This window comes from Carassius gibelio, chromosome B7, assembly GCF_023724105.1.
Source record: "Carassius gibelio isolate Cgi1373 ecotype wild population from Czech Republic chromosome B7, carGib1.2-hapl.c, whole genome shotgun sequence".
In the NCBI taxonomy this organism is placed as follows: Eukaryota; Metazoa; Chordata; class Actinopteri; order Cypriniformes; family Cyprinidae; genus Carassius; species Carassius gibelio.
In genome coordinates, this window is record NC_068402.1 from 15,352,913 (window position 1) to 15,367,545 (window position 14,633).

The 14,633-nt window shown below is 35.9% G+C and overlaps 2 protein-coding genes across 5 annotated transcripts; one reads left to right on the forward strand and one right to left on the reverse strand.

Annotated features, from left to right (window-relative positions):
• Positions 1-60: 60 nt before the first annotated feature.
• Positions 61-5,553, forward strand: si:ch73-314g15.3 (uncharacterized protein LOC368688 homolog). The gene is made up of 12 exons (XM_052560793.1): positions 61-442; positions 921-1,009; positions 1,649-1,767; positions 1,930-2,032; positions 2,115-2,203; positions 2,329-2,478; positions 2,560-2,727; positions 2,807-2,876; positions 2,962-3,040; positions 3,134-3,287; positions 3,518-3,622; positions 3,857-5,553. The coding sequence occupies exons 1-12, from the start codon at positions 336-338 to the stop codon at positions 3,905-3,907; spliced, it is 1,284 nt and encodes a 427-aa protein (XP_052416753.1). The 5' UTR covers positions 61-335; the 3' UTR covers positions 3,908-5,553.
• On the reverse strand, positions 5,452-12,585 carry spi1b (Spi-1 proto-oncogene b). 4 transcript variants are annotated; one of them, XM_052560795.1, is made up of 6 exons: positions 12,228-12,585; positions 11,588-11,680; positions 11,410-11,488; positions 9,469-9,662; positions 6,481-6,649; positions 5,452-6,387 (listed from the first exon to the last, which is right to left on the reverse strand). In XM_052560795.1, the coding sequence occupies exons 1-6, from the start codon at positions 12,267-12,269 to the stop codon at positions 6,074-6,076; spliced, it is 891 nt and encodes a 296-aa protein (XP_052416755.1). In that variant the 5' UTR covers positions 12,270-12,585; the 3' UTR covers positions 5,452-6,073. The 4 variants fall into 4 exon arrangements, with proteins under 4 accessions (XP_052416755.1, XP_052416754.1, XP_052416757.1 ...); XM_052560794.1 differs by having other exon boundaries at positions 11,410-11,491; XM_052560797.1 differs by lacking the exon at positions 11,588-11,680 and having other exon boundaries at positions 12,228-12,584.
• Between the last annotated feature and the right edge of the window lie 2,048 nt (positions 12,586-14,633).

Below are 14,633 nucleotides of genomic sequence, written 5' to 3' on the forward strand. Positions count from 1 at the left end.
CCACGTGTGCGCTGTACAGCGAGATCCATTTAGTTTCACTGGAGATCTCGTAAAGTATTTTGATTACGAAGAGATAAGCCATTCCTTCAATATGTGATAGTCAAAACAATACTTTTTGAAAAGAGCACTTGCTTCAAAAATAAGCTAATGAAAAAGAATAAAGACGTAAACTTGTAACTTTTATTTTGAAAAAAAAAAAAAAAACACGTAACCGGAAGACTAATAAACAGTTCCTTCAGTGTTTATTATAGCCACAAAGACCTTATACTGACTTCTATAGTCTTTGCTAGCCACATGGATCTGGAAACGTAGTGGAAGGTATAAGGAGGTTCTGAATGGATCACTTCGAGAAGGATTTAGTTGATGCGCTGAAAGACATTGTCGAGGCGGGGAACTGGCAGTGTGTCGGAGACAAATCTAAATTTACGTCACCATGCACGAAGTAAGCGCCTGTCAAAATGGAATTAGACAAGGAATTTGTTAAAATGCATCTGTTTTGAATGTTATACTAAAACGTAATTTTAAAATAGGGGAAATATGTCTTAAATTAGAGGAATGCATTGGGGTTTTAAAGTGAGACCACTTGCATGTATTAGAGAATGAATATATATATATATATATATATATATATATATATATATATATATATATATATATATATATATATATATATATACTGTAGTCAACATTTGAAGAGGATCAAGTTCATCAAAGTTGTCCTAAGACAAGAACAGGCATTGTTTTGGTTTTAGGACAACTTTGATGAAAGGTTTTGATCCACTTCAAATGTTGACTATTATAGATATTTGTATTTTCGCTAAAAAAAATTAATGTCAGTGTAATATTTCTTCCTATAACGTTATACACATTTACCTTTTTTCTTAAAAAAATAAAATAACGAGAATAACGATATTTTTAAGGTTTTACTCAGATGATGGAGAGCATATAGTCCTGGTGCATACAAAGGATGATCAGTTCTGGGCTATGGATTCATCTTGCCCACATGAAGGTTAGTTGTAACTGTAGTCAGATACAAATATTTATTGTGCGTCACGTAGGCAAAGCAAGGCAAGGCACGGCATGTGACTTTTCTTGGATGGACCAGTTTTGGTTTTAGATTCAATTTGTCATCCGACCATCACAAACTGTTATCACCATCTTGGCCCTTTTTCTGACTTCCCACACAAGCCTTGTTTAAACAGAAAGTTTTGATGCTGATGATACACGTGGCGGCTTTTTTGGACCAATGCTGCTTGGCCACTTTCCCATTTAGAATGGGTAACACATTTTTATCTGGATGTTTTAGATGAGACCCGGTTCCCTAATGATGGCAACATTGCCCAAAGTATCAGTTGCCCTGTGTATGATCAGCCTGAGAGAAACCTCTTTCTAGATGGTTTGATGTAACTTCCACTTCCTAGATGAAACATTAGTGATACATTAGACATATTGTTTTATATTTACTGTATCTGTAATTTAATTTATTTATCCAGATTTTTTTTAAATGCATGTACGTTTAAAAGCATTTTCTGACAAAACAGTGATGTAAGTTAATTATGGATTTTGGGTGAAAATATTGTGTAACTGTAATACAGCACAATGAAAGAATTGTTTTAATATCTGAATATAATGATCCATTGCTTAACAGGGGGCCCACTTGAGCAGGGTGATATTGAGGATCTGGGCAATGGGAAACTGGCACTGATTTGCCCATGGCATTACTTTGATTTCAGCCTTGAAACTGGCTCCTCTTCCACTGGACTGCAGGCAAGTTCTTATGATGGTCCAGGTTAAAGGAATAGTTCATCCAAAAAAATAAAATTCTGTCATTTACTCATCCTGTCTTTTCATTACTGTGTGATCTATACATTTAGCTTACAGTGATCAAACTGCTAGAATTCTTGATGTGTCTCATATTATTATCACCAGAACCAAGTGTATGATGTCCGTGTATTGGATGGAAAAGTGTATATAAATACCCAGAGCACACTGTCCATTTGTCCCATCCCAGTGACAAAAATAACTCATCAAGGTAAGCAATGACAGAATACAAAAATATGAATTGTATGACATGTTATGGTACACAATGCATGCTTGTGCTGTATTCTTTGCAGATAGTTTGCCTGTGGAAATAACTTCCTCAGAAAACACACTTTGCATGTGGGCCACCAAAATCCTCCACACGGCAGACCCACAGGAAAAGGTTTGGAAATGTCCTTCAACGTGTAGTGATTGACTAAACAGTATCATTCGCCACATCACACTTTCTGATTGGCCAAAATAAATCGTCATACAACTACTGCTTGTTGGTTTTTCTGTATTGTGTAGGTTTCATTGACCAAGATAGTGCAAGAGAACTGGGGCAGCGGGAAAATAAGAGAAACTGGGGAGGCCAGCCCCCCCGCGCAGCCCAACAGAAAAGACAATCTGACTGTTGTGGAGCCTGGAAAAATTAAACGGGGCAAGGGTGGCACACTGGTAAACTTTGTTTTAGTCAGACACTAGTTTATGTTCTTCAGTAGAAAGCTAGAGTGTAATTAGGAAAAAATGTTTCAACAGGCGAGTAGGATTGCTTTACTGCACTCTCTTGCTAATATAGAGCAATGGGCAATAGACCTGTCCTGGGATGTGATCGCAAGATTCTCCACATTCAGATTGAGCAATGGTGAGCCATTGCCTCGCCAGTTCTTTGATGACTTTGTCAAGGTAGCAGGAGATGAAGCCAAGGTCTGTCTACATGTTTACACCTTTTATTTATTTAGGCTAAAAGCTAACTTAGTAACTTTGAATCATTTGACATCTGCAGCATTATCAGTTACTAGAGCAAAGGATTATGGAGCTCGGCAGCTTCTTTGGTGCTTTACCAGTGCACAACGGTCAGTGTTTTCATGTGTTTGTCTCTTTGTGTCAACATGGGTGATGTTAGAGATTCATTATTAGTCTTTTTTTCTTTGGAAAAAGGTTTGTGGCAATCGGCAACAGATACGTCTCATGACCTTTTGGCGAGGCTAGCTATAGTGCACATGGTCCACGAGGCCAGGTAAAACACATATCGTGTCTGTCAGATTCTGTTATTTTCATGTATGTATCTGAAAATATCTATTTAATTGTATCTGCGCATGGTTTTTCACAGAGGTTTAGATGTGCACCCCCAGACTCTGTCCCGCTTCGCTGCTCAGGGAGACACGAGCTCAGTGAAGGTGCTGGAGGTCATTTATGCAGATGAGATCACACATGTGGCTGCAGGGCTGAGATGGTTCACATACATCTGCTCAAAAGAAGGATGGGTAAGAGATCTAACGACATAATAAAAAAAATATATATGTAACAGTACCATTAATGTAAATATATGACTGTGAATGTGAAGTATTTCATCATAAAATCTTGTTTTATTTTTTAAAGCATGTCTTTGATAATAGGCTTGAAATGCTTAGATAGTAGTCTGTTTCCAAGCAAGAAAGTCTTAAGTCTAGTTCCTAGCTTGAAAGCTGTTTTTCCCTCCCTCAATACACTTTAGGATTCCTTAAAAATGTTCCATGAATTGGTGAAGTTGCATTTCAAAGGGTTTTTGAAGCCTCCATTCAACACAGAGGGAAGGAGGACAGCAGGGATGACAGAAGAGGTATACATACCATTGTTGAATTTCAGCAGAATTATTATTTAATATATATATATATATATATATATATATATATATATATATATATATATATATATATATATATATATATATATATATATATATATATATTATTATTATTACTATTATTATTATTTTTTTATTATACTTTTGTTTTGTTTTTTGACTGCGTAACTTAAACCAAATGATAATCATGTTCAACCTCTTTACCCACAGTGGTATGTTCCTCTTGTCAAGCCCTCCAGCAGCTTACAGAAGACCTCCTGATTGGATTTATTAAACCTGTTTTGCATTCTGTAAAAAGGACTTTTAATGTAGAGTGTGCTTGTATGCTCATCAGATGAACCCTGAGGGTAAAGAAACCAAAAGAATGGATCTGTGAGTCCAGGAATATGGACCCCACCATCCCATAGTAACCACTATTTAGGCAAATAAACATTATCAAAGTGCCCCTATTATGGGTAATGGAAGATTCATATTTTGGTTCCTAATAACATGCAAGGTCAAAAAACACTTTCATTATAATTATAATATGCATTTATCTTTACCTTACTTGTTCAACGACTCCCCAGTGATTTGCTCAATGATTCATTTTTCCAAACCCCTCCTTTCCGCGATGCTAATCTGCCGTGATTGATCTTATTTTAATCTCCTCTTGCATGTAATGCCTGATGAAGCAGTGTTTGTGAGTGCAGTGCTGCTTTCTGTACAGAGTTACCAGGGAAACCGCTATTTTTACCGCTCCAAAAGCAGCACCTAGTGGCAAAGAATGAATTAGCATTTACATTGACCAGCACGAAAGGACCAACAAGTTGGCTGGCAATATTTCATGCTGATGTCAACATGAAATGGCTTGGGATTCATTTTAAAACCGATTCGTTTCAATGATTCAGAGCCAACTCTTTATTTTGAGAGACAATAACTTTATACATGGTTTAAACTTAACAGGATGTTTTAATTTACACACTGCATGGAAGGTAATTTTCAAAAATCCATAATGGGGCACATCAAATATCGTTTCAGCAGTTCAGTGTTGTTGCTGACAGGGGGCGCTCGGGGGTTGTTTTGCTTTCAGCTGAGGTGTTCTGTGTAAGGGGTGCGGTTTACACTGCTGCTGACAAGCTGGATTTTCACTAATAGTTTTTCGAGAAGGTTTTCATATTTGGTTTACGGGTATTGTATTTATATTGTTTTAAACTTAATCCAAGTGCAGAAAAGCATGCACATCCAAAAATAACCGATATGGCACATTAATATTCAGGAATTTTTAATAGAATAAAAAAGTAATAATAACAGAAAACCATGAAATTGGATTAAGTTTAAAACAAAATTGGCATACTGTTGATCCCAAAGGATGTCTGATGAAGGTGTGCGACCTGAAAGTTCATGTGTTTGGTGAGAATACCATTAAAATTAATTTGGCAACAACAGTATGCTGACTTGGTTTTACATATATCCAAGTAATTAATCATCCATTTGATACAGAACTATTAATTTTCACTCCACCTGGCCCTAGATACGTAAGTGTAAATATGTTCTTAGCATAGAGTTGAACATTTTGTTCAATCCTTGCAAACACTCATTAGCATAGAGTTGAAAATGTGTGTCAATTATTGTAAAAAGGTCATTTGAAATATTTTTTTATGCATTGGGTCTGTTCTGTTCGCTAAGATTTCCCCACAGCTCTTAGGCTCTGATTCTTGTTATTTTTAAGGTTATATTTAAAGAATTGCAATGAGTCATTGCATGGCCCAGAAATTACCCTGAAATATGAAACAGCCTTTTGAACAAATGGTTTACAGCAAACTCACTTTTTCTATTCACAATTAATGTTTATTCGTCATGGTTCTATAAAGATTTTTCATTTTCCTCAGATGGAATGTAATGCTGAGATAAAGACTGTACAAACATGAGCATAGAATCTGTCTCTGTGTGTGTGTGTGTGTGTGTGTGTGTGTTACCCAGACGTGACAGAGTTTTCCGTGCTGTGTGAGCCTGTGTCATTGGTTTTCACTTCTGCTTTTTGTATTTTTGTGATTTTTTTTTCCATCATGCGTGGTGGTGAAGTTTGCAACTGTCTTTAACTCGAGAATAGCTTTTTGTCTAATTTATAAAAACTACCCATTTTGGTCAATGTATCTGCTCTTTAAATGTGTCCTTTCTCCATATGTACACACTACACAGACGTGAAAAAGTTGGTCCTGCATCACAAAAGCTACTGAAATTTAAAGGACTTAAAGTTACTTAATTAATGCAAAGGTGAATAATAAAAAAAGGAAGGAAAAATATCATCGTCGACTTTCAAACCATAGGGTCATAACTATGGTAAGTGTTCTGGTCCATTTGCCCTTTTCATAGAGGAAAAAGGTTCTCTCTTGTTTTCTCCAAGTTTTTTCTCCCTCTGTCTTGCTTTTTTAATTGATAGGCCAATGTTTACATGTAAATCTTCCTTTCTGTATGGCTCTTCCCAAGTACCTCTCCACTGAACTGGTAGGTGAGTTTTTTCTTGATCTTCCTGACTTCTCCCGTCTTGCCATAGTTTCTCAGCGCCCTTGCCATCTTCTGGTAGGTCATCTTCTTGCGGTTACCCTTCTGTACGCCCCAGCGGTGTGCTAAAGCCTCTTTGTGCTTGGAAGAGAACTGGAATGTTCCTTTTTCTCGGTCAACCCACCAGATGCTGTCCTTCATGTCACCATTTCGCAGAAGGTCCAGCAGGAACTGATACAAGCGAATTTTCTTCTTGTTACCTTGAAGAACAAAGGAAATGAGCACCTACATCTAGATTCTAGAAGATCCACATGTCCTTATGAGGTGAGATTGGTCTTGGCTTTTGTCCTTACCGTGCTCTCCTCCTGTTGTTGATGTGATGTGGTCTCTCATACACTCCTCATCAGACACCTCTAATGGAGGACTGCGACTGCCGGGGTCATCGTCATCCGAGCTGCGCTGGAGAGGAGACGGCTGTACACTGTGAGGGTAACACACGGATGGCCGTGGCAAATATGTCATCTGTGAAGACATAAAGTACATAATTATCAGAACACATAGGGGAAAAAATGTTCCAATTAGAATCAATTAATTAAATTAAATTCTATAACTATTTTTCATACTGGTACCCAGTAATCGAAATGCTCATCTGAAGATTCTAAAAATCTTGAAATGTACATCCTGGCCAAAAATGACCAGTACATTGTTAACAGACTTTTCTCCAGAACAATATAGCAAACACAATCTCTATATAGCAAGAACCATTTAAAAAGCCTTATTTTAACGAGGGGAATTCCCTATACACGAGGAAAGCATGTCTGTGCGATCAGGTGGTTCGAAATGTGTCATCTGGAGATTTCAGCCTTGTTCAACATTAAGAAAGAGGAACATTACGTTTTTATATATTGCCGATAAAACAGTGCAGTGAAACTTAAAGCTACAGAATATTTTGTGTTTGTTTGTTAACAGCAGTTGTTAGTCGGTTAAACCGCTTCACTGTAAAAAAGCCCTTACAGAAACCCAAAGTGTCAAGGATCATAGCCGTCTCATGCGATTGCACACACAGTGCTGGGGTGGCAATTTCTTGCGACATGACAGTTGAAAAGTCTGAAGAGAGCGTCCTCACAAACACATGATCGTCATACTATTTTGGAAATGTTGGTAACACCTTAGTTAATTCTCAATATTAATTGTTTATTAGCATGCCTATTGTTAACTAATTACCCAATACCTAAACTTAACAACCACCTTACTAACTATTAATAAACAGTAAATTAGGAGTTTACTAAGACAAAAGTCATACACCCTTAATTTGTGCTGGGCCTAGAAGTCAGATGGTAGCGTTGTGCATTTAAACCCTTACAGACGTGCCTGTTTTTAGAATGTATATAATACTTGCATCTGTAGTTAACACTTTTCAGTGTGATACAGTGATACGCATCTACTCAAGAAAGCAGCATTGCTCTTCTCAAGATAGTTATATTTGTACATACAAGGCTTAAATGCAAAAAAGCTGTCGTTGCTTAGGGTTTGAGGTGTAAATAACTTATCTACAGAACAACTGCTGCTGAATTCACAGAACAGCCCCTTTAGAAATTACCATAGTAACTGCAGTTTCCGGGAAAAAATAACACTTATTTTTATGGTTTGGCATTAAAAATGTGGTTGCTTGGCATTAGGCTCACATCAAAATAATAATTAAAAAAAAATGGTTTACACTGTTTGAATGAGATTGCACAGTACTTTATAACTTTAATAACTTAAATTGTGGCAGAACTATGATTAATATGGTAAATTACTGCAGTCAAGGTTTACACTATTTATGGCCAAGAAAATATGTACCAATTACCAATTTGGGTAAGGTAATGTTAAACTAACGTTGAAAGGATGATTCTTTCTTTATGTTGTGTTTATGGTTTTTGTGTTATTAAAACCTTCATTTTGTTACAAAGATATATATTTTATTTTAACTTTTTATTCATTAAAGAGTTCTAAGAAGAAAAAAAATTCTAAAGCAAAGTTTTCAACATTGATAATAAAAAAAAATGTTTCTGAAGCACTAAATCAGCATATAAGAATGATTTCTAAAAGGATCATGTGACATTGATGACTGAAGTAATGGCTGCTGCAAATTCAGCTTTGCCATCATAGAAAAAAATATATAATAAAATAAAAAAAATAGTTATTTAAAATTTTATAATTTTTAATAATACTTCACAGAATTAATGTTTTACTCTAGTTTTGATTAAATAAATGCAGCCTTGGTGAGCATGAGAGACTTCTTTCGAAACATCCAAATTATTATTTTGAAAGTTATTATAAAATTAGCTAAAATCCAGGACTTTTTTTTTTTCTAAGTTTCATGCAGCTTCCAATGTCTCTGAGTTTGTATGATGGGCAGTACATCATTCTGACAAGGACAGATCTCTGTTTCATCCTACAAGGACATCTGCAAAAGAAAAGCTTTTTTTTTTGCGATAGACTTTATGGTTAGAGTTTGCCTTTAAGAAGAAGTCCAACCAAAGGAAGGGAAATCAATCACTGCGTTATGCAAAAGAGATCTTAAATTATCTCTTTCAAGAGGTTCTCTTTGATTTTCCACCCACAGAGCAGTCAATATACACATATATCCTTTTTTTTTGGTTCAAATATCAGCAAAAACTACACCAAAAGGTCAAGCAAGCAGACCATGTTTTTTATTTTTTTTATTTTTTTTCATCAAAGCCAGTGTAGAAGGTTTCCATAATGTAGCTATTTTCTAATTAACTGCTTAAAACAAACTAATAAAGGTTTAATATCCCTTATGGTTTCAACATAAATGCTAATATCATGCATTTTGTCTGTTTGTGAGTGTGCAAAGCCCCGTTCTAACTGTCTTCAAGCTGTAACATTTGTGCGCTTGTATGCTAGTGTCACAATAAAGAGTGGTTTTGTTTGTGTAAGTGGGGCTTTTCTGCATAATGGCAGTTGATAAATGTGTGCAGACTGCAGTTATGGTGACAGTGTTGAGTTTTGGTCAGGATAAGGCTTAGTTGAGCAATAGCTTGGGCACAGATGCTTTCAACAACCTCCTAACCAGCATCAACACCCACTTGTGTCACGTAGCACCAGATAAAAGTTATTAAACCCAGTTTTATAGAAATACAAGCAAGATTTCTCTGTTCTTAAATGTCTCCTGCACTGTATTCAACAAAATGGTTACTCTTATCCGTTATATTGTGACCGAAGCTCTCACAAAATTTGTGTAAGGACATCAAAACATGGAAGAAAGTGTTGGCAATTAGGCATGAGAGTGATGTGATATTTATTAGCAGGTGTTTAATAGATAATGAGGGTCTCACCTGTGGAGGGGGCAGAGTCAGGTGATGCCCAGTCATGCCTGGATCGATAAAATGGCCCGACTCAACGTCTGGGAAGCGATGCACATTCGATGCATGTAGTGGCTGTACGCTCTGTAGCTCTGTGAAGTGGCTCTCTGGCAGGTTCTCGAAATCCACTGGATGGACATGATGTGTATTATAATCCCAAGCGTGATCTAGACAAGGACAGTGAAGTTGAAATGGAGGGTCAGCAGAAAGCATCTTTTAACACGCAAAAGTAATATGACAATGCGTCACATGCTCTTTGTGTAAACTAATACCAGCAACTGATAAATCAACCATGTCACGTTATTCTGTCTGTCAATTCAATCGCATGCAAGAAATTACATTTACTTTCTCACTGTAAGCCCTGGGACTTCGAGTGTCGCCCTGTTTCCTGTTCACACCACCATTTCCTTTAGTTTTTGAATAGCCTCAAGCATGTTTTTTTTTTTTTATTGCCATTTGTATTTAACGGTTAGATTTTTTTATTTATCTGTTTTAAGTCTCATCATATAGAAACAGAAAATAATCCACAGAAGGTTTTTGTGCATCTGTCACTTGACTGTGTTTTCATTTTCAATCATTTTCCCCACATCACCACTGCAAGCAATCTTATTTCACGAAATTTATATTCATAAATGTTGTAGTCAAGCTGTATTTGACATTTATTGCATTTTCTGAAGAAATATTTGTACATTCCTCTAATTAACAGAAAATAGCTGATACATAAATGGTTTGACAAGTCATGCGAAAAAGAAAAGGAAATTTTACACGGCACTTCTTTACTGCTATATAATGAAACTCAGAGCTGTTTTCGGTTTCCCTGTCATTTAACTTCTTCCAAAATCGGCATATAGTTGTCTGACGAAATGACAGACTAAATAACACTAAGGTCTAACCAAAGGTCACGATAAACTGTATCAAAAACGATTCTCACAGTCCTATACAATACCGAAACGCAATACCCACCCTCATCCTGAAAGTCAGAAACTGTTGCTACTGTTTATCACGCTATTTTAGACGCCTACATAGCTTAATTGCTATATTGTCTCATTTTGGACAGAAGCCCTTGGGGATATTTGTCGTTCTACGTCTGTAGTTTTCTTGTCTGTCAGAAAGAGGCATCTGTTTCCTGCTTTGTGCTAGGTCACTCGCCCGGTTCCACTCGCTCGCTCTCCTAACGTCCCCTCACAGTTCAGTCCCAGCTGCCCCTGGGTGTGATTTTGATCCGTTAGCTTAATATAACAAGATACTGTTTACATGGGCCTCTTAAGGTGTTATAACACTCAAGTGTGTAAGTGATGTCTATGAAACTGATTTTATATAAGAAGACATCTTTAAAAATGCAGGGCATTTAGTCAAAGCACTTTGCTTAACTGGTGTTAAAGGGGAAAAATCTAAATGGAAAAAAAAAATTGTGTTTTAAATTTTCTGTTTAAATACAGGTGTTAATCCAGTTACATTAATTGTTGGTTTATTAAATTTACTGACCAATTTTTAGATGATAAAATCCGATTTATGGGTTTTTCATTTTGACCATTGTTTGATGATTATGATTATGATTATTTGATTGATTATTTCTGAATGACTTTTATTTTGGTATCACATACCTGATTATAATAATAACATTGGGAAGTGAATGGGCAAGAGTGAAGGCTCAGAGACAACAGCTATCAACACCATTATTATTACTATTTATTATTATTATTATTATTTTAATAAAAACGGGCATTTTCTTAGTCTTACTGTGGATAATAACTTAGTTTCATTACTTTATATCAATTAACAGAATCCTTTTGTGGAATGTTATTAGATTTTCTGAGTAAAACACACACACACACACACACACACACAAACACCACCTTTTGACTGTGTGTATATCTTCAGTTACAAGAAATAATGGATAAAATGCAAACTCACCATTCTGACTGTCATCAATGATATACTGATACTCCATTGGTGGTCGATACATCTCTGCTTCAAACATTTCCTCTGTTTGCTGCTAAGCAAATAAATAAGAGACGAAGGGTTAGCAGTCTGAATGACTGGAGCCAGTATCAAAATATTAATACACTGTACCATATTGGAAAAGCCTCACATCTTTGGTTAAAACTGCCCAGTAATCTTTTTGTACAGACGGTGTCTGTGACATCCAGCCAGTCCAGGTTACTCTTTCTCTACTCTCTTCTTTCTATGTAGAAATTATGATTATTATACAGTTTGGAGAACACTTTATTTTTTCATTATTCATAGCCTGTTACAACAAACATATCACTGCATGTTAGCTATACTTAAAGGCATTTGTTGATTAGCAGTCGGTAATATCCAAACCCAGATGAATTAACTAAACTGTCAAAGGGTCTCTTATTGATCCACTTCACAAGATGTTTAGATCCAATACGAGAAAAATGAATCTCAACAGACTGATTTGAAGTGGTTGGCACAATTACATTTAACATTTGTAAAAAATAAATAAATAACTAAATAAACCACACCAAAAAAATGTACAAAACATCCTAACGATATAAAAGACTGATGGATGTCAAACAAATATTACAAAAAAGACAAAAGATCAAGCTGTTCATTCGGTAGTGTATGTCCACGAAGTACTTGGAGTGCCGTTTGACACGATGACAGAAATATAACAAAAAGTGCATTATGTATGCAACTACGTATTAACAGCGGAGGCAGCATATTAGGATCATTTATATTACATTATATGAATAAAAAATACTCACTGGTGGGATGATGTACCCCTCCATTCTGTACGGATGCAGCATGGGTTCCTTGCCGCCTGACACGCGATCTGCAACTCTGATGCTTTCTCAAGGGCTTTCAAAACTGTCCTCGTACCATTGCTCAACTCTACTAAATTTCCTCTTACCAAATGAAACCAATGATCTAACTCACGCACCTTATCACGCGGGGGGCCTCAAAGGTATCCAAAGGCCCAAAAAAGAAGCCAACCAGAGATACACTGCAGAGGGCAACCTACCCTGGCAGTGGCCGTAGAAAAGGGACAGAGTTTCTGTTTGTTACTTCTTTATTTTGGGGGTGTGTGGGTAAGTGTGTGCGTATTTGCTGGAGGTTCCTGATTTTAGGGTAATGGCAGGTGGGGATTTTATCTTTGCAGTCAAAATAGGCGTAAAGTGTCACCTCCCCCAGTGGCCAATCAGAGACAGCTCAGCTGACCGCTCTTCTTCCTGTCCACCTCCATGGTGCTTGTTGTTCTATAGAAAGTCCTTAATGCGGGATGAAAATACACTAAAATTGGTGCCATTTTTGGAAATGTAATGTTTTATGTAAAAACTTTCCAGACTTTTCTCAATTAAAAAAAGGCTTCCTATTTTTTTAGAGGATAGATGATTTTTGTCAGGTGAAACCGTCAGTAAATAAGGCAAATCTGAGGACAAATATATCACAAACAAAAATTAAGCCTACCCAATAGACTTCAAATTAAATGAACAGATTCATGAATAAACTAGGAAAAACTGATGTTAACATCTCGGAGTCGGGGCTTCTTTGAGGACCTAAGGTAACAGATAAGATGGCTGATGGTATTGCATTTCCTATCTGCATCACATGCTGAGACAGAAGATACAACATCCTGAATGACAATGATGAAACATCTTCTATTTTTATCAAACCTTCCACCTGTCTCAAACCTTCTGTCTGCCTTTCTCCTGGTCATACAATTAACAATATCATTAAAATCACTTACGGAAGAGAAAGTTGCACATATAGGCAGTTGATCTACTGTAGTCTACAGTGAATGCTTTGAAATAATCGAAAATGTTCAGTGATTTGGAATATAGTGCATTGTATGAAATACCGCTTAGTCTCCTCATCTACTATGTCAAACTTATCACAAAGCTAAGCTGCAGCATGAAGATAAAGATAAAAATGTCATACATAACAAAAGATTGTACTTTTTTTGCTTTTATCTTGGTGAGTGTTTGCACGCACACTTCTTCTTTCTATATATGGGATACTTTTTAACTCCAAAGCATAGCTTTGGGCCCTTTAAATATAAAATTTTATGTACAATAGTATCTCTGTATGATTCATTTACTGATTCAATTTCTGTTTTACATCAAATTGAGATACTAGTATAATATTAGATGGCATTATTAGGAAAAAAAAATATTAGGAGAAAAATTATGTTATTAACCCATAACCCATAGGTGATTATCCAACTATGTTTTGCCATAACTTGCGTCTCTAAATTTATATTGTATGTGTCTATACAAAAAATGAGAAATTGTTGCTAATCATTGTCTAGATGCAAACATGATCATCCTGTCAACTTGCTTGTGGTGACCCATAAGATTATTACTGATATGCTGTTATCACACAGACACTTGCACATATTATAATTATTGCACACGTTTTGCCTCCAAAAAAAAAAAGTGGTAGTTTCTTGGTTGCCTTTGGTCAAAGATTTAACCTTTCGTCAGGTTACTGACAAATACATTTATGAATTGATTTGAATAATTAAATAAATGGAGTGCAACAATTTAAAATAAGATTCTGTATAACATTAGGTATGCAATAGCTAACATGGATTTGCAGCATTTAATACATTAAGACATGCAATACACATTTCCATAAATATAACTAAATATATGAATGAATTACAATAACCTAATAAATAAAATGATATTTATTAAGAACTGTTCATTGTTGGTCAGTGATACCTAATGACTTGTCTAATGTTCACATCTGGAACCTTATTGTAAAGTGTTACCAAGTGAGCACTGCATATTAATTCTGACTGACATTTAACTTTATTCTAATAATTTATTTTTGTTTAACTCACTTTCAGACATTACAATTCATGTAATAGACTCTGGATGCTAGAGAACCACTTAGGTTTGCATGTAAGAAGTTCTTGCATGCACATCAGAATGAACGGCCAGTTCAATATTGGAATGCTTAATGAATTCATTTCTGGGCTGAATTTGAAAAAAAGTATGCATATGACTTCAGAAGTATGATAAGATTTGTATGATGTAACTAGAAGTATAGAACTTCAAAGTGCTTTTGAAGCTTCATATTTACAATCATCATTCCTCATCTTTGTGTTTCACTGTTAAAAAGGTCACAGATGTGTTTCATGGGTAAAAAAAAATGTTTTGGAACGG